General features: G+C 38.0%; 1 protein-coding gene across 1 annotated transcript in view; it reads left to right on the top strand.

The window, feature by feature from the left end:
* Window positions 1-620: 620 nt before the first annotated feature.
* Window positions 621-21,396, top strand: part of LOC104225736 (succinate--CoA ligase [ADP-forming] subunit alpha-2, mitochondrial) — a 28,742-nt gene continuing 7,966 nt past the window's right edge. The window contains exons 1-4 of the mRNA XM_070172040.1: window positions 621-1,067; window positions 2,142-2,351; window positions 7,081-7,251; window positions 9,792-9,915. Coding sequence (XP_070028141.1) covers window positions 831-1,067; window positions 2,142-2,351; window positions 7,081-7,251; window positions 9,792-9,915 — 742 coding nt within the window. The 5' untranslated portion in view covers window positions 621-830. The remainder of the gene's footprint in view (window positions 1,068-2,141; window positions 2,352-7,080; window positions 7,252-9,791; window positions 9,916-21,396) is intronic.

Genomic DNA, 21,396 nt, shown 5'->3' with positions numbered 1-21,396 from the left:
TCTCGTGCTAATAACGTGTTATAAAATAAAGACTGTAAAGTAAAGACAAGTATAGAGAGAAACTGTTATATTATTCGAATTCAAACTGATGTACATAATAAACTGAAATCTCTTCTATTTATAAAAGAAATGAAGCTGCTGTGTAAGCTGCTACTATACCAGATATGGATAATCTTCTACTGAGAGCAATGTTTATCCATAACGGAGTACTGAAAGGATAAGCTTATTATACCCAATATGGATAATTTTCTACCGGTGATAATGTTTATTCATAACTGGATACTGAAAGGATAAGCTTATTATACCTGGTATGGATAATCTTCTACCGGGGTAATATTTATCCATAACCGGGTACCGAAGTGATAAGCTTCTTCAGGAAACTTATTTACAATAGAGTACTAAATAGATAAACATATTTACGGTGGAGTCCCATATGGATAAGAAGCTTATTTACAACGGAGTACTAAATAAACATCCATAATATAATATATTTATAACAATATATATATATATATATTACAAAACATATGGAAAATCAAACTAAGGCAAAAAAAAAAAAAAAAACACTCATTTTTTGAACCCCGGAAAGCTTATTGACCCGAACGTATGACCCGACTCATGGGTCACACCCACGACTTTCGCTCTGAAGTTGCTTCCATTTTGGCACGCCCACTTCGGCCTTTTCCCCACTGAGAGAAAAAGACACTTCGCTTTGCTGCTCTGTTTTTGACTGCTTTTTACACAAAACCTAAACACCACGCCACCAAAAGTAGGCCCTCGCTCTGGTTTTTTTATTACAGAGAAAAAGAGGAGGAAGAGCATCAGCATCCATGGCTCGCCAAGCCACAAGACTGGTCTCTAAGTTGAGTTCAAAGCTTAGCCCTAATAGTCCCACGATCTCTGCTTCACCATCTTCTCCATTGTGGCATCAGTACCGCTACTTTGGATCTCCACCGCCGCCGCCCGCTGTTTTCGTCGATAAGAACACCCGCGTTATCTGCCAAGGCATCACTGGTAAAAACGGTACTTTCCACACCGAACAAGCCATTGAGTATGGTACTAAAATGGTATACCATCTTTCACCTTCACATTTTTTCCTATCTCACATTACAAATGTTGGGATGTGATCTATGGTTGGGATGCAAAATGTTATTTTCCTGCTTTGAATATCTGTGATGTGGCTACGGTCTTGTGGATCCCGAATCGAATTTAGTTGAATCATTAGAGGATTTATAGGGATGCATCGCTTGCTTTTAGTTTTGCAAAGAATTTAAATTTGTGTAACTGTTCTTTCTGATGACCGTGGGGTTGGGGCTAACTTGTGGGCACCTCATCTATTCCATCGGGTATTTGCTACCTCCCACCCGTATTAGTAACTCTTGAACTGAATAAATTTTAAGAACTGTAATTATAATCAACCAATTAGAAGGGCGGTTAATTATTATCCATTGTGGTGCTGTCGTGGGGCATTTTAAGGGAGCATACAGGGAAAGTAAATGTTCTTAAATGAGCAGTTAGTTCGTGAGCTTACCCTAACTGAAGTGGTTATATAAGATAGTTCCCTATTATATCAGGGAAGTTCTTAGAGTTTAAAATGATTGAATTCAAGGGGTGGCTGGACCTTTTTTGATTTAGTACAATACAGGAAAGCTTAGTTGATGGTCTATAAAGAGAGTAAGTTACAAGTGCTCTAATAAAGGGTAAAAATAATCAATCGAGTAGTTGCTTCCTATTTGTCCCTCAAGGTAGAGCATTCCATGTTTTGCATCTTTGAATAACATTTCTGTTAAACCATCTTTCATGGGAAACTTGTGCTCTCACGATAACATTTGGTCTCCTCAAATCTTGACAATACTATATTTTGGTCTCTTATTTATTGATATCTAGTGCATGAAGAAAATTAAATTTTATGTACCGAGTATCTATTAAAAACAGAAGCAGTTAAAAATGAAATGATTTTGTATGAACGACAATTTGATTCTTTAATAGATTAGGATGCAATTTTTCAGTAGCTGATTCAAAAGTTTTGTTCTTAATGTTGAGATTGAATGCTCTTATTTTCAAGGAAAATAAAAAGCTTTGAGGCTAGAAATACGATTTTCTAATTCTACTCCTCATGTATGCTTTGCGCGCCTTAATAGGTTGGTGGAGTGACCCCCAAGAAGGGTGGAACAGAACATTTGGGGCTTCCTGTCTTTAATACTGTTGAAGAGGCAAAAGCAGAGACAAAGGCTAATGCTTCAGTGGTTTATGTCCCTCCACCATTTGCTGCAGCAGCTATTATGGAGGCCATGGAAGCTGAGTTGGACTTAGTAGTCTGCATAACGGAGGGGATTCCTCAGCATGATATGGTAAGATAGAAGTCCTATCTAGTAAATACTCTCTTGTTCCCCCACCCAAAAAGAGGAAAAACAACGCATATAATAACTAATGATGTTATTGGAAACCCAGAATTTCTTTCTTTAGCTTTTTTTCTTTTTACTTGTTCTATGACAGGGCTATAGATCACGGGTTCGAGCCGTGGAAACAACCACTAATGCTTGCATTAGGGTAGACTGTCTACGTCAACCCCCTTGGGGTGCGGCACTTCCCGAACTCTAGCATGAATGGGGATGCCTTGTGCACTAAACTGTCTTTTTTTCCCTAAGGCCTACCCCGATTTTGTGCAAAAATTTGAGCCATCTAACTCGTTCTCTTATGTCGGAAAAATGTTGGTGGATGTTGTTCTAGTGAATGCATTCTAGTCTACGCTTGCACTAGATTTTAGGACATCTAGTGCTAGTTTATCATTAGAGATGTTTTACATTGCCGTCCTTGAAACTTATGATCCTAACAAAGACATGTCTATTGAGGTGGGATAGCAGAAGGCTATATAAACCTCAAACTATAATACCGATGTGGGACTCAAGTCCCATACCTTGCAATGGACCATAACAAACCACCATGTTCCGCAGTTGTCCTCGACGGCTCCACACTGGGTAGCTTTCACTCTACCACAAGTATGTTGCTCTTTCCCAGGTAGCCATTTTCGAGTCAAGTGCCCAGAGACCCGTGGCTGGCCATGCGCTAGACATTTCTAGCCCCCGATGAGCACGGTGCCCCTTGATGAAAAAAGTTTCTTGAGATGTTCTCCACTTTTTGCTGTTTCGTTTTTGTAATTGTTTGAAAGTAATATGATATCTGTCAACAAAAACAACTGCTATAGTTAGTTTGAGATTCCCATTTTATGCTTTTGGAATCTTCATGAGCTTGAATCATTGACTTCTTTTTGCACTATATTTTTATGGATGTTTCCCGTTGATCTTGCTTTTATATTTTTTGACTCAGGGTTCAATTTCAGTTATTAACAGGGTGGAAAGATGGGAGCAGTCGTAGGGAAAAATCGTTCCGCTTTTTTGCATTATGATCTAGAGGATTGCATCTGTATATTTCTTTACTTGTAGAAGTTTAGCCGTCAAAACTGATGAAATAGTTTACAAGGTTGTGACATGGATACGGGTCTCTCACCCCTATTCTTCCCTTGTGGGTGGATGATCACTTTGTGATATATTTCTTACAGAGGATTTGCTAGATGAAAAATTGTTATTAGAAACATGATTTATGTCTGAACCCTTAACCCCCCCAACCCCCCCAAAAAAAACAAGAGAAGGAAAAAGTAAAAGATCATGGTCAAGAGATTAGGACGTTGGGTTAGCAGCACCCTCAATCCTACTTTCGAAATTGTGAGGAAATGAGCAGCAGCAGTAACACCCAAATGTCTTTCCTATCTAAAATATTTAGAGTATATCTGCATTTTTTGTATGAGAAGAGTCTAGGAAAAAGTTGGTTTCAGGTGAACCTTCATTTTAGGTAATATGAAGTTTAAGAAGCAAAGTGGTATAATTTGTAAATGTCTGCTCTGGCATTATAGATGTCATATTTTAATAAGATATCCTGAAACAATCGAATTTATGTGGAGGGAATACTCATTCGATATCCTATACTAGAGTTGATCAACTTAAATCCTACTTGGTATGGACAGAGTTATAGTGCATGCGGTGGTTGATATGAAATGACTTTTCCGGAAGAAAAAAGTATAAAACCACAACATTTAGCTGGTATGATTTATTAATATGAGAGATAAGGAATGAAATGCAAGGAAATAAGCAGCAGCAGTAACACCGAAATGTCTTTCCTATCTAAAATATTTAGAGTATATCTGCAATTTTGGTATGAGAAGAGTCTAGGAAAAAGCTGATTTCAAGTGAACCTTTATATTAGGTAATGTGAAGTTTAAGAAGCAAAGTGGTATATGTAAATGTGTGCTTTGGCATTACAGATGTCATATTTTAATAAGATATCCCCAGACAATCGATTTTAAGTGGAGGGAATACTCCTTCGATATCACCTATACTAGAGTTGATCAACTTAAGACCTGCTTGGTATGGGATAGAGTTATAGTGCGTGCCATGGTTGATATGATGACTTTCCCTGAAGAAAAAGTATAAAACCACAACAGTTAGCTGGCATGATTTATTAATATGAGAGATAAGGAATGAAATGCTAGCAAAAAGCAGCCTTTTCAGAAGATGCAAGCCTAAAATAGGTCTTATTCCTGGGAAGTGTGGTTCATGGCATATAGCGTAGAAGCTCCGCAAGACAGGTGAGCTGGAATAAATTCTCTTTTCCCATAAATGAGACGGAAAGACCAGAAATGAAATGTCAGCTTAAACTAAGATTGTGATCAAGGCTGAAAATATAAAACCTTTTGGTTTCTTTTGCACTGAGAAAATGGAATGTTGTATCAATAAGATAAACAAGTCATTTCATTCAATCCCCTTCTGGCTAAAAATCTTGAATAGCTGATTTTGCTCATATAATTTGTTTGGTAAAGTTGGCAGTTCTTCTCCTGCTAGAGAAAACGAAAGGAGAAAGGTGATAGAGCTGAGTCTCTCCTAAGTTGACAAAATATATTGGCTAATGGATAATGTATGACATTCTTTTATTATCTGCTAATGCCAAACCTCTCAATTACTTCTGCTGTGGAATTTATTTCTTTAGTAAGTTCAAGCGATTTTTTGGCCGTGGATGAGTATATGAGGTTTTGATGAAACCAGAGAGGGAGTCAATTGGAAGTTGGAATTATGGAGCATCACTCTAAGAATATAAATATTTTATGATAAGTAGAAGTAAAACATAATATATGCACTTTGATTATAGTCTCTATTAGTAAAGTAGACTAGAGTAAAGGTGGATTGAGATTTTAGATAGAACTATGGTGTCTAAATGCAATCAAATTAGGTGCCTGGGCTTAGTTTTGTAGGAGCATAACATGATTGATGCAGACATAGCATATACAATTTAAAATAGGATGGATGCAACTGGAGGAGTTACGGGAGTCATATGTGATAAGAAGATACCTAATAATATGAAAAACAGAGTTCTATAGATTGGTTGTGAGACTAGCAATATTATACGTAAGTGAATGTAAGACTTATATGGCGTAACATATCCACAAGGTTGATGTCATATATGTGAATATAAGATGGATGTACAGTCATATAAGATTGGACAAGACACGAACTGTTCTCATTTAGCAGAGGTTGGAATAGCACACTTAGAGCATACATTGAGCAATCACTTGAGATAGTTTGATCCATGTCCTTTGTAAACCTCCATATGCATTGGTTCTAGGTGGGAACTCTATGATTATTGAAGGTGAGAAAAGGAGATAAGTAGACCTTAAATCACATAGAGGTAGAGGGAAGTTGCCTCAAAAGATCTACCACCTCCCAAAATCAATACTGGTTTAGCTAAGAATAGCGCATAATGAAAGGAAAGGATTTGTATAAGCAATTCCACCTGGTTGGGATTAAGGTTTAGCTTTTGTTACATTTATATTAATGTTGATGTTTGCGAGGAGTCCTTTTATTCTGGTAAAAGTCTTGTGTACATAGTCGTGTAAGAACAAGTGAGGTTTAAAGGACTAATTTGTCTTAAAGGCAACTTGTTTAATATTTTTGGGATTGATGTATGAGTAGATGAGTTTCAAAGAAGAATAGCTTGATAACTGAATGTTTCAACTGTTAGATCCTCCAGGGATTCTGTTATCTGCTGTTTCTTTTGATCTTTTACATCATACTAGGTACTCAGTCCATACCATTTTGTATAATGGTGTTTGACTGGGCATGGAGTTTAAGAATGAAAGAAAGAATTTTGAAATTTGTGTCTGGAACAATCCGTAGAAATTTTTGCGGCTATAAATCATCACATTAAGGGTGAAATGAGAAGTTTAAAGTTCAATTATTACTAAATATAGAAAGATGCCATTCTTTTTCTTTTTGGGACTGTCTAAAAAAGATAGAGTATCACATAAATTAGGACAAAGAGTATTATTCAGTATTATCTGCTTTTGGGTATTTTCCATGGAGCAATCACCTTTTCGCTTGAAAACTGGATGCGTTTACATGGATTATAGCCGACATACAGAAACTTGTTGTGGTGTCTGATTTATGTTATGGCTATCGTTTAAGTGGATGGAAAATATGTCTTTACTATGTCACATTATCTTTTAGGTTTTAATACTATATACTTTTGGGAAGTTCCTATGATTTCTGTGGTGATACTAATATTGTCTCCTTTTGTCTTTTTTTGTTTTCTTGAGCCGAGGGTCTTTCGGAAACAACCTCTCTACTCCTTCAGGGTAGGGGTAGGGTCTGCATACACACCACCCTCCCCAGATCCCACTAGTGAGATTTTACTGGGTTGTTGTATACTTTTGGGAGGTATATGGATGTAAAAAGGCTTCAATTGCATTACTGGCGCTGATGCAAGCTTGAAAACTGAAAGTTGAACCTCTAGATTCAAGCTGTTTGATCCAATAAGAAATTACGGAAATATAATTTGACAGATTGTCGTGGTTACATGCCATAATCCTATAATTGGGTTGGGTGAAATAAAAGTTCAATTGGGTTTCATGGGTATTTATTTTTATATAAGCTCATGCAATTGCTTTTCAACCTTGGAACTAAAGAAAAGCATTACACATTTAATGTTGCAGTAGCTTGCTTCTATTGTTTGATTTTCTGTATGAATCTACAGGTCCGTGTAAAAGCTGCTCTTAAGAAGCAATCGAAAACTCGGCTGATTGGTCCAAATTGCCCAGGTATTATCAAACCAGGAGAGTGCAAAATTGGTATTATGCCTGGATACATTCACAAACCTGGACGTATTGGAATTGTTTCTCGATCTGGTACATTGACATACGAAGCAGTAAGATTTATTCTCTCTCTAGGAATGTTTGCTGACAGGTTAAATTGCACATATTGTTCCCACCTCTCTAGTCTAACTACGGGCTGAAGATTTTTGGATATTTGAAAGATCTCGTACAGAATTCATATTCTTAAGTCTGCCTGTTTCTATTGCACTAAGAATATACCTACTAGTTGTTCTGTTTGTTACTATCCCTTTACAATTGTGAAAATGGTCAGAAGATTGGTGCACTGACTGTTACAAGGAACAAAAATAGAGAAATTTCCTGCTTGTACTTCCATGTTTTACCATCCCTTTATGATTGTGAAAACGCATAAAGAACAAGTGCACAGACTGTTGCAGGAAAAAATAATAAATCTTTGAGCATTGGCTTTTGGTGTAGCAACACGTTTTGTGCTAAAAAGGGGGTTAATGAAATATAGCAGGTTTTCTTGCGAAGTTCAGCGAACTTAACTAGTATCTTTTGCTCCTATTAGTATTTCTTTACTGTTTGTGAAGATATTTTGGTGGCCGGCTCAGCTTAGTTTATTCTGGTATATTGAAGTCTGATTGGCAAGTGTGAAGAAAGCTAGTGTACACCTTGGAGGGAAAAAGTATGGAGATTTACATTCTTTTTCTTTGTTCCTTTTATGTATCTATAAGACTATAACTGTGGCAGGGAGGGGTTGTGGTGTATTGGTTGTTCTCTAGAACATCTAAAAATCTTGAAGTGATTTCATTATTGTCACTGTAACTCGTGGATGCAGTCAATTTTAGGTTGCTGAATTATGAACTATCGGGAACCCAAATAGTATGCTTTACATTGGATATTTTTCGTTCATATATTTTCATAATGAGAAGGCATTAGGGGAGCGTGTGACTGCTGTATTGGTTAAAAAGTTCCAGAGTTGTGATTTCTGAATTAAAGCCGGACAGGAGTTTTTCTCTTTGATCGGAACTAAAGCCAGAACATGCCTTGAAGGAAGAAGTCCAATTTTCAGATTTGTTTTACCTCTACAAGCTTTATTAGCTATCAATGATTATCTTTTTTCTTATGATAAGTACATAATTTCAAAAAAGAGCATTGAAGGGCGACTTGTGCACAATGTCTTTTTGATAATTAAATAAATTTATAAGTAGAACACCCGAAGAAGGTTGGTAGAATCAAATTATAACCAACTGCCCATCCTTATGTAATTTTCAAACTCAATGGACAAAACTAGACAACCTTAAAAGCACTATTGGCTGCTTAAATGTTACATAACACCCTTTGACTAAAATTAACCACCCTTGTGGATCAAAGTCGCATTTATTTCCTTGTCCTTATCTGCTCATAGATACTAATAGTTTCCACCACTTAATCCCTGTACTGTGTGGGTTTCTGTCCTACTCCTGTATTTCCTACTTCAATGGGTTCAAACTGTGATCTAGCTTGTCCTTGTTATCTCCAAGTTTTACTCCAAAAAACTGAACATCTTTGTATTACTTCTTGGCACGAGGAATCGCAAATGTGGTATTGTTCAGATAATGAGTATTCTATCTTTCTGGAGCACCCTTCCCCTTAACCAATTTGACTCAGATGATTTGCATTCTCTACTTGGATAACACTTAGGTCATATTACGCTAAGGAGGAAGCAATATGTGCGACAAAATGACTTAACCTTTTCTTTTTGATAAGCCAATTCAAGCAAATTGTTACACTTGTCTTGTGCATACTGCTTCCTCATTTGTATTACTGAATCTTCCGCTGCCTTAGAAGCACACATCAATCCTCACAAATCGTGCAAAAATTTACTGATTCTTCTGTTCATTAATTATATCTCATTGTTGTTTCAGTATCAGAAAGTGCTAATTTCTTCTTCGCTTGCTTTATGAAGTCAAGATCAATTTTATTAGTATCAACTCAATGTGGATAATTATGAATGTTTTTGCCTTGTCAAGTGTAACCCTTGGAAGTTGGAAGGGTTCAATTTATGCACTGCAATAGTATTTTCCATCACAGATGAAATCTAAAGGGCCTTCTTTCTAAAGAATGGATGCAAATGGATAGAAGTTGAATTGACCTTATTGCTGCATGTGTGCATTTACCTGTTCAAGACTCAAGTGTTCAAGTGGTTGATTGAGTTAGGATGCAAAATAAAACCAAATTTCTTCCTTAGAATTGTCTTGGTAATTTATTCCTGTGATAATTTATTGACTACCCAGAGATAATTTTTATTATCCTATGTCCAGAACAGAAAACCGAATTTAGAATCAGAATCACACTTGGAGCCTATCGCTAAAACGAACAACACACCAGCGACCAGACTTGCTACGGGCCTAAAATTCAATAAATTTGAGTGTCTTAAAGCTTGATCTAACTAGAATTATCTCCAATCATTAACAATCTATTTGTTGCATTTGATCTTTGTTGGGTATCTTTCTCTCGAAAAGCAAGATCCTGGACTAGCTATCTGAATCTGAATGAAAACTTATTGTACAAATTATTTTTACTTGTTATGGGTTGTGATTATTTGGTATGAGAAAATGGTTTAGTTATTTCTCTCTGTTGCCATATTTAGGTTTTTCAGACAACTGCTGTTGGCCTTGGGCAGTCAACTTGTGTAGGGATTGGTGGTGACCCTTTTAATGGTACAAATTTTGTCGATTGCTTAGAGAAATTTATCGCTGATCCACAGACAGAAGGTAGACTTTCTTGAAGCATATTAACTCATCTTAATCAAAATTATTGCTTACATGACAGTTCTTTTGGTCATTTATGAAGGTGTGCTCTATGAGTTTCTTCGTTGGTGATTAATACCAATTCTCTTACCTGACACGTGCTTGTGGGTTGTAACAGACTGCCTGTTTGATTAGTCAAAGATCATGCAAACTGGTCTTGATACACCGTCATAGAAAAAAGTTGATGTTTATTTTCTATAGTTAGCAGATCATATAATTACATTTTAAGATGTGCTGCCTGAAAGCTTTATTGCTCGGATACGGGTGGGGGTATTCAATATGGATGCGGATCCGGAGGTTGGATTCATTATCTCATCAATGTTAGGATTTAGGGGTATGGGTCAGAGTACGGATACGAGTTATGGGAACAATATATTAGTATATATTAGAATAATATATATGACAATTAATTATTTTAGATTGTCGGAAAATAACTTATTTTTCAATTAACAATGTGATTTAAATCCATTATTATTAACTAAGTTAAATAAAAAAATGACTATTATGTAATTAGGAATTGATATAAATATAGTATTGCTCCCTTCGTTCCAATTTATGTGAACCTGTTTGACTGGGCACGGAGTTTAAGAAAAAATAAGGACTTTTAGAATTTGTGGTCCTAAACAAGTCAAAAAGTGGTTCAGAGAATTTGTGTGATTATAAATGTTTCTCATTAAGGGTAGAGTTGAAAGTTTAAGCTAAATTTTTTCCAACTTTAGAAGGGGGTCATTCTTTTTGGAACGAACCAAAAAGGAAATAGGTTCACATAAACTGGAACAGAGGGAGTAGTATTTTTTAATCTTAGGATTCATGGGTATAGGACTATGGGTATGGGTATTAAGATACAGTCAAGAAATGTGTATGTACGAGTGTTAAGGTACAATCAAGAGATGTATATGTACGTGTGTTAAGATACAATCAAGAAATGTATATTGCGACATATATAAGTATACATTTCAACAATTAATAGAAGCTATTAAGTTAATGCTGGTCTAATTAAATTCTTTGTGGAGAATTAATAGTTATGCTGGTCTAATTAAATTCTTTGTGGGGAATTAATATTTAATACTCCTTGGTGTACTTGCATGGTTTTGCTCCTCTCAAGCACACAGAAGAGACAAAAATAAAGCACCCCGCTAATGTTTTTCACAAAACTGGCGAAATCGTTGTTCAAATTTGTTAGATATAGATATGTAGTTGTCCCACATTGGAATAGGTGTAGTATGCCATTTGTATAGAGTAGCTATAAATTAGCCCATCTTGTATTGCATTAGACACACAATATCAATATATCATATTTTCTCCCGTGCCTTCTCACATGGTATCAGAGCAATCGTGAGAGATTTATCGCTGTGCATAAATTCCAGCGACTCTGGAAAGGAAAATCAGTTGACCGGAAGCCTTTTTCCGGCAGGTCTGCCGCAAGTAAAAAAAGCCACTTTTCGTCAGTGTTGTGCAAAAACCAACACCACCATGAAGTAGATCGGGCTCCGGCGACCAACCCATAAAAAAATCTCCGTCAGAATACCCTCCATGGGCCGCCACTCGCCACCGGAAGAAAATTTTCTAGCGAAGTTCCGACGTCACGTGGGCCACCTTTCGGCCATTTTTTGGCGACGACTCTTCAGGACAAATTGTTCCCCTTGCAATTCCGAGCCTACCTATCCAAGTTACACCAAATTCCGACAACTTTTATATTTTTCCGGCGTGAATAGTGATTTCAAAAGTGGACTTCCGGCCATTTTTTGAAAACGTTTCTTCAGAACAGTTGGGTCGTCTGGTAATTCCGATCCTACCCCTACTGTTTTTATTTCATTCCGACCACTTTGAATTTTCCCGGTAGCTACAGTACTATTCCGACTGCTACAGTAATATTCCGACAGCTACAGTATTTCCTTATTCTGTTTCACTGTTCCTTACTCTGTTTCAGGGGATTACATTTGATTATTTCTCTAATTTGGTAATAATTTGCAACGATGTCTTTGGGAATTGATGCTTTTGGGTCTAAAAACATGAGTTCTGGAAGCTCTAGTTTTATGATTACTTCGAAACCTTTAATGGGAGGTTCAAACTTCTTAGCTTGGGCTTCATCTATCGAGTTGTGGTGTAAAGGTCAAGGTGTTCAAGATCATCTAATTAAATAGTCTAGCGAAGGAGATGAAAAGGCGATAGCGCTTTGGGCAAAGATTGATGCTCAATTATGTAGCATCTTGTGGCGTTCTATTGATTCCAAGTTGATGCCTTTGTTTCGTCCATTCCAGACATGTTATTTGGTTTGGGCAAAGGCTCGTACCTTATACACTAATGACATATCTCGCTTCTATGATGTGATATCACGGATGACAAACTTAAAGAAGCAAGAATTAGATATGTCTACTTACTTGGGTCAAGTACAAGCAATCACGGAGGAATTTGAGACATTAATGCCAGTTTCTGCTAGTGTGGCAAAACAACAAGAGCAACAACAAAAGATGTTTCTAGTTCTTACACTCGCTGGACTTCCTAATGATCTTGATTCAGTGCGAGACAAGATTTTGGCTAGTCTGACTGTTCCCACAGTTGATGAATTATTCTCTCGATTACTCCACCTTACTGCAACACCAAGTCACCCAGTGATCTCATCACATATACTTGATTCCTCTGTTCTCGCATCGCAGACAGTGGATGTTCGGGCGTCTCAAACTATGGAGAACAAAGGAGGACGAGGTCGTTTTGGGAGATCTAGACCCAAGTGTTCTTATTGTCACAAACTTGGACACACTCGTGAAATGTGTTATTCCTTACATGGTCGTCCACCCAAAAATGCTTACGTTGCTCAGACCGAGACTACAGGTAACCAAGGTTTTTCTGTATCCAAAGAAGAATATAATGAGCTCCTTCAGTATCGAGCAAGTAAGCAGACATTTCCACAAGTAGCCTCAGTTGCCCAGACTGATACTCCTGTTGCTGGTAATTCTTTTGCTTGTGTTTCCCAGTCTAGTACTCTTGGACCATGGGTCATGGACTCAGGCGCTTCTAATCTCATCTCTGGTAATAAATCACTTTTGTCGAATACTGTATATTCACAGTCTCTTCCCACTTTTACTTTAGCCAATGGATATCAAATAAGGCACAAGGAGTTGGACAAGCTAACCCATTGTCTTTTATCACCCTAAATTTCGTTCTTTATGTCCCTGGTTGTCCTTTTAGTCTTGCATCTATTAGTCGTTTGACTCGTGCCCTCCATTGTGGTATATATTTTACTGATGATTCTTTTATTATGCAGGATCGCAGTACGAGACAGACAATTGATACAGGACGTGAATCAGAAGGCCTTTACTACCTTAATTCACTCGGTCCTTCCACAACATGTCTAGTTACCGATCCTCCGGACCTAATCCACTGTTGTTTAGGACATCCAAGTTTATCCAAACTTCAAAAGATGGTGCCTAGTTTATCCAGTTTGTCTACATTAGATTGTGAGTCGTGTCAGCTTGGGAGACATACCCGAGCTTCCTTTCCGCGTAGTGTTGAGAGTCATGCAGAGTCTGCTTTCTCCTTGGTTCATTATGATATATGGGGTCCTAGTAGACTCAGTTCAACCTTGCGATTTCATTATTTTGTTAGTTTCATTGATGATTACTCAAGATGTACTTGACTTTTCTTAATGAGAGATCGTTCTGAGTCATTCTCTATATTCCAGAGTTTTTTTGCTGAAATAAAAAATCAATTTGGTGTCTCTATTCGCATTTTTCGCAGTGATAATGCCTTAGAATATGTATCTTCTCAGTTTCAGCAGTTTATGACTTCTCATGGAATTATTCATCAGACATCTTGTCCTTATACCCCTCAGCAAAATGGGGTTGCAGAGAGAAAGAATAGGCACCTTATTGAGACTGCTCACACACTTCTAATTGAATCTCGTGTTCCGTTGCGTTTTTGGGGCGATGCAGTTCTCACAACTTGCTATTTGATTAGTATGATGCCTTCATCTCCCATCAAGGATCAGATTCCGCATTCAGTATTGTTTCCCCAGTCAGCCTTATACCCTCTTCCACCTCGTGTTTTTGGGAGCACATGTTTTGTTCATAAGTTAGCCCCTGGGAAAGATAAATTAGCTCCTCGTGCTCTCAAGTGTGTCTTCCTTGGCTATTCTTGTGTTCAGAAGGGATATCGTTGTTATTCACCTAATCTTCGTAGGTACCTTATGTCAGCTGACGTCACATTTTCTGAGTCTAAACCTTTCTTTTCTTCTGCTAACCACCATGATATATCTGAGGTCTTACCTATACCTACCTTTGAGGAGTTTCCTATAGCTCCTCCTCCACCTTCGAACATAGAGGTTTCACCTATACTAACCATTGAGGAGTCTAGTGTTGTTCCTCCTAGTTCCCCAGTCACAGGAACACCACTCTTGACTTATCATCGTCGTCTGTGCCCTACATCAGGCCCAACTGGTTCTCATCTTGCACCTAACCCTGCTCCTACTGTGAACCCTGCTCCTAGTACACCGATTGCACTTCGAAAAGGTATACGGACCACACTTAACCCTAATCCTCATTATGTTGGTTTGAGTTATCATCGTCTGTCATCTCCCCATTATGTTTTTATATCTTCTTTGTCCTCGGTTTCCATCCCTAAGTCTACAGGTGAAGTGTTGTCTCATCCAGGATGGCGACAGGCTATGAGTGACGAGATGTCTGCTTTACATACAAGTGCTACTTGGGAGCTTGTTCCTCTTCCTTCAGGTAAATCTACTGTTGGTTGTCATTGGGTTTATGCGGTCAAAGTTGGTCCCGATGGCTAGATTGATCGACTTAAGGCTCGTCTTGTTGCCAAAGGATATACTCAGATATTTGGGCTCAATTACAGTGATACCTTCTCTCCTGTGGCTAAAGTGGCATCAGTCCGCCTTTTTCTATCCATGGCTGCGGTTCGTCATTGGCCCCTTTATCAGCTGGACATTAAGAATGCCTTTCTTCACGGTGATCTTGAGGATGAGGTTTATATGGAGCAACCACCTGGTTTTGTTGCTCAGGGGGAGTCTCGTGGCCTTGTATGTCGCTTGCGTCGGTCACTTTATGGTCTTAAGCAGTCTCCTCGAGCCTGGTTTGGTAAGTTCAGCACGGTTATCCAGGAGTTTGGCATGACTCGTAGTGAAGCTGATCACCCTGTGTTTTATCGACACTCTGCTTCAAGTCTATGTTGATGATATTGTTATTACTAGCAATGATCAGGATGATATCACTAATCTGAAGAAGCATCTCTTCCAGCATTTTCAAACTAAGGATCTAGGCAGATTGAAATACTTTCTAGGTATTGAAATTGCTCAATCTAGCTCAGGTATTGTTATTTCTCAAAGGAAATATGCTTTAGACATTCTTGAGGAGACAGGGATGATAGGTTGCAGACCTGTTGACACTCTGATTGATCCGAATTCTAAACTTCTGCCATGACAGGGGGAGCCGCTTAGCGATCCTGCAAGCTATATGCGGTTGGTTAGTAAATTAAATTATCTTACAGTGACTAGACCCGACATTTCTTATACTGTGAGTGTTGTAAGTCAGTTTATGAATTCTCCCTGTGATATTCATTGGGATGCAGTCGTCCGCATTATTCAGTATATAAAATTGGCTCCAGGCAAAGGATTACTGTTTGAGGATCGAGGTCATGAGCAGATCGTTGGGTACTTAGATGCTGATTGGGCAGGATCACCTTCTGATATACGTTCTACGTCTGGATATTGTTTTTTAGTAGGAGGAAATTTGGTGTCCTGGAAAAGCAAGAAACAGAATGTAGTTGCTCGGTCTAGTGCAGAAGCAGAATATCGAGCAATGGCTATGGCAACATGTGAACTAGTCTGGACCAAACAATTACTCAAGGAGTTGAAATTTGGTGAAATCAGTCAGATGGAACTTGTGCGCGATAATCAAGCTGCCCTTCATATTGCATCAAATCCGGTGTTTCATGAGAGAACTAAACACATTGAGATTGATTGTCACTTCGTAAGAGAGAAGATACTTTCAGGAGATATTACTACGAAGTTTGTGAGGTCGAATGATCAACTTGCAGATATTTTCACCAAGTCTCTCACCAGTCCTCGCATTGGTTATATATGTAACAAGCTCGGTACATATGATTTGTATGCTCCGGCTTGAGGGGGAGTGTTAGATATAGATATGTAGTTGTCCCACATTGGAATAGGTGTAGTATGCCCTTTGTATAGAGTAGCTATGAATTAGCCCATCTTGTATTGCATTAGACACACAATATCAATATATCATATTTTCTCCCGTGCCTTCTCACAAAATTCACATGAAAAAAATGTAAGATGAAAAGAACCATTGTTCGTCAATCCCGTAAGATTGCACGTTAGTGTTGAAAAAGGAAGAAAAATGAAATAAAAGATAAATCACATTTTTAAAGCATGAGCTTAGAAAAACTAATCACCAATATCTATTTTCAGCATATTGAGCCCTTTAAATAGGTCTTACAATGAGTAAAATTTATGAGGTTAAGGAAAACTAATCCTAATTAAACTAGAATAAGAATAAGGTTAAGAAAAACTTATCCTAACTAATACAGAAAAAAGAATTTTAGTATGAATGAGATACCAGCTAACAATTCTTGTTTGACTAGAACTACAAATATAATCCTACTAAAACACAGATCAAATTAATATGAAATAAGAAATAAGAAATCCTAATCCTTAAAGGGAAAGAATTCTAATCTTGAATGGATTTTGGACTTCTTAGATTTCTTGAGATTCTTGGGCCTTTATTAGATTAAGGCTAATTAGTGTAAGCTTTTTAAATTTGTGGCCCAATTCTCCAAATCCATTGGTATCTTCGTGAGCCCAAATAAGCCTTCATTGCGGTAGAAAACATGGTCTCCACTTGTGCTTCTCTAGCATCATGATTTGAGCTTGTATGCTCATCATTCTCTCCTGGTTGAAAAGAACTCGCCCTCGAATCATCTGTATATCAGGGAGTAAGATCTGTTACATAGAAGATGGATGATACTTCAAAGTCATTGGGAAGCTCCAAGCAATAAACATTATCACCAATCTTTTGAAGCACCTTAAAAGGTCCATCAACTTGCTTTTGTATTTTTGGAACCTTGCGGTTTGTAAATCTCTCTTTGGTCAAATGAACCAAAACTAGGTGGCCTTCCTTCAACACCACATGGTTCCTATGTGTAGCCTTTTCTTTATACTTAGCATTTTGCTTCTCAATATGTGCTCGGACTTTCTCATGTAGTTTCTTGAGTTCTTAACTCGATCAACGACATCTGTACCAAAAGAATGAGTAACAAGAAGAGGGGAAATATCAAGTGGTCCAAGAGGGTTCTTGCCATAGACGACTTCGAACGGGCTCTTTCTCGTAGTGCGATTGGTTGAGTTGTTGAAGGCAAACTAAACATTAGGAAGTAACGATTTCCGCTCTTTGAGATTCTTCTTTATTAATCCACGAAGCAAAGCAACTAAACTCCGGGTGACAACTTCGGTTTGCCCATCATTTTGGGAATGATGAGCATACCAGTGTATGGAAAATATTATGCCGCAACTGTGGTTACTCCTTGCTAGAATCTGAATGAAGAATCGTGGATCATCAGGTATTCTCCATCATCTCCATATTGAGCTACTTTTTCCAATTTGTCATCATGCTGCTCTTAATGATAATCTTTTTCATCAGTTACTCCTTAAAGGATGGTGAATGCCTTTTTGTTAGGACAATGCGCTTGTATATGACCAAGTCCTCCACATTTGTGAAATCTTTTAAAAATAGATTCTGAAGTTATGGGCTTCCCTTCAATTTTTTGGATACTTAGTTTTGTTGTAGATGATTGCGGCTTTGTAGAGCTCAAACTAGCACTCCCCTAGTTAAAGTGTTCGACTTTTTTATGATAGTTGATGGAAACGTGGCTTTGGCTTCCCAATGTTGTGTCTTTACGACCTTGGCTAGTTTGACAACATCTCCAAAGGTCCATTCCACATTCGCAATAGGCTTATTTAATCTAGCCAAATATCGAACAATTAGGCCGGCTAGATTTTTCTTTAATGTCACACTTGAGCCTTAAGATATTCAAATTCTCTTGTGTACTCGTCCACAGATAAAGTTCCTTATCTAAAAGAATGAAACTTCAAGAATCTTCTTCTTATGTCTCTTGTAAGAACTGATTGTGCAATTCTTATTTCATTCTCTCAAGTGCAAATTCATGTTTTTCCTTCAAACTCTTGCTCCCTTTGAGGTTTTCCCACCATAGCGATGCGTAACCTCTAAGCATCTCATCAAAATATTCTTTATAATCAAAAACACGATCAATAGTTATAAGCCAGCCAATGAATTCATTGCCTTGAGATTTGCGATCATACTCAAAATTTCAAGCTTAATATCATCACGTTGATACCTCTCTCGATTATTATTGTGTTGCCTTATTTGAGGTCTCCTCCTATCACGTTGATGTTAAACTTCATCAGACTTATACTCTTTACTACCTTGATTATCTAAGTATTCCGAATCTAAATTTTTATCATATTGAGCATGGCGCTTCGGTATTCTCATGCCATGGTAGCTATAGCTTCTTCCACTTGCTCAATATGTCATGCTCTACAAGGTTGAATTAGTGAATCTCGAAGTGAAAGATGTTGCGGTAATATTGGCAGGGGCGTACGCAGGATTTTGTGTAAGCGGTGTCGACATTTAAAGATGTGATCAAATAAATCAATTGTTGCAATGACATCATATAAAAAATTAAATATACCATCTGTGATATATAAATAAAACACAATTAAGTATATTATTACAATTCTACTAGACAAATTTTATTTTTTTAATATATTACATTCTCATGAGAATTAATACTAAATACTGTTTTTTTCCATATTCATTTTAAAATTATTTATTATGGCCTTAATATTATAGGCAATTAGTGATATAGTGGTAACTTTGCCCTTAACTAATGGTCGAGGGTTCAATATCTCGATTTTTATCCTTTTAGCATACAATATATAGGGAAAAGAATTTCTAAAATACAATATATAGGGGAAAATTTTTTCTAACACTAACAACACACGCAGCTACAAGGAATCGAACTCCTGATCTCCATCACAAAACTGCAACGCCCGACCAAGTGACCTAGGAGCTTTTATGTTAATGCAATGGCAATTTTTTTATTTGTCTCATATTTGCATATCAGTTAGATATTCATATACTATTTAGTAAATATTTCCGACCAAGTGGTGTCGGATGACACTGCTTGAGACAAGGTACGTCCGCCCTGAACATTGGTATGTTGTGTCTTGGTGGTGTTGGTAGTTGTATGGTGGCTGATTTTGAATCACCAAATGTTCAACCAATTCGGTCAGATTCCCCATCGATTTCTTCAAGCCATCTTGCTGCACTTTAAAGCCATCTAATTGCACTTTAATTCTTCGTTCTCTCGAAGGGCTGTAGTTCTTAATTTTTCAATCTGAAGTTTCTCATCGATTGAAGAGGATCCCCAACTTGCTATTTTCTTGTCTGGCGACATGATGAACAAGATGGCAATTCAAGAATTCGAACCTGGAACCTGGCTCTGATGCTAAATTGATGTGCTTTCAAGGTTTTTGCTCCTCTAACCACAAAAAAGTTGGAAAAACAAAAGCACCCCGCTAAAGCTTTTCACAGAAATAGCAAAGCGTCCTACAAGCTCATGTGAGAAGAATGTAAGATGAAAAGAACCCTCGTTCCTCAATCTCGCAAGATTGCACCAAGTGTTGAATAAAGGAAGAAGAATGAAATCAAAGATAAATCATTTTTTTTGAAGCAAGAGCTTAGAAAAATTAATCACTAATATTTATTTTACAACAAATTTCAGCATATTACAAGTTTACAACAACAAACCCAGTATATTCCCACAAGTGGGGTCTGGGGAGGGTAGTGTATACGTAAATCTTACCCCTACCTAGTGAAGGTAGAGAGGCTGTTTCCAATAGACGCTCGGCTCGAAAAGGGTGAGAGGAAGAAGAAAGAGACAAGAGCGAATAGGAAGAGAGATATTGGGGTGGGGGGGATAAGTAGTACTAAATACTAACAACAAGAAATACGATAACAGAAGCGAACTAGAACACATGACGTAAAAAGATCTAATTAAGAATATGTAGGAATATGAGTGCTACTAAAACTACTAGTAAGAAAAGGAGAAACTATCAACCACCTACTAACCTTTTGCCCTAATTTTTGACCTCCACACCTTCCTATCAAGGTTATGTCCTTAGTAAGCTGAAGCTGCGCCATATCCTACCTAACTACTTCTCGCTAGTACTTCTTTGGCTTACCTCGACCTCTTTTCATACCCGCCAAAGTCAACCTCTCGCACCTCCTAACACGAGCATCAATGCTTCTCCTCTTTACGTGCCGGACCATCTCAGCCTTGTAACTGCCTTTCTTGGGTATAACTTGACTATCAAGCTTCATATCCTCGTCTGTTTCATGAGTCACGTCACTGAATTTGCACTCTAAGTATTCTGTTTTAGTCCTGCACAACTTGAAACCTTTAGACTCCAAGGTCTGTCTCTAAACCTCCAACCTTGCGTTAAACTCGCTTTGCGTCTCATCGATCAACACTATAACATTGACAAATAGCATGCACCATGAAACCTCCCCCTAGATGTGTCTCGTCAGCACGTCTATCGCCAAGGCAAATGAAAACGGGCTAAGAGCCAATCTCTGGTGCAACCCCATCACAACTGGAAAGTGCTCCGGGTCCCCTCCCACAGTCGTCAATTGAGTCTTAGCACCATAGTCCATATCCTTAATCACCCTAGTGTAGCTATCGGAAGAGCACTAACCTCCAAACACCTCCACATAACTTCTCTCGGCACTATCATACGCTTTTTCAAGGTCGATGAACACTATATGCATGTCCTTTTTCCTTTCCCTATACTGCTCCACTAATCTCCTCACCGGATAAATAGCTTCCGTAGTTTAGCGCCCCAGCATGAATCCGAACTGGATCTCGAAAATAGACACGCTTCTCCTTACCCAAACTTCCACCGCCCTTTCCCAAAATCTTCATAGTGTGACTCAACACCTTTATACCCCTATAATTGTTGCAATTTTGGGTATCACCCTTGTTTTTGTACAACAGAAATATCGTACTCCATCTCCATTCTTTGGGCATCCTTTTCGTCTTAAAAATAACATTAAACAACCAGTAAGCCACTCCAAGCTTGCTGGACCCGCATTCTTCCAAATTCCACTAGAATTTTGTCTGGCCTCGTCGCTCTACCCCTGCTCATCTTATGCATAGCCCCTACCTTAATACGCCTACAATACCCAAATATCCCGCCGACTCTTAGAGTGCTCCATCTCATCCACCAAGCCTATCTGAGGAGCGTACGTGCTAATCACGTTCATAGTAAACCCTCCTACAACGAGCTTAATGCTCACAACAACAAATACCTACGCCGTTCTTGCCCACGGC

Source organism: Nicotiana sylvestris, chromosome 4, assembly GCF_000393655.2.
Source record: "Nicotiana sylvestris chromosome 4, ASM39365v2, whole genome shotgun sequence".
Lineage (NCBI taxonomy): Eukaryota > Viridiplantae > Streptophyta > Magnoliopsida > Solanales > Solanaceae > Nicotiana > Nicotiana sylvestris.
Note: the sequence above shows the minus strand (reverse complement) of the source record. Positions and strands in the feature narration are given on the sequence as shown.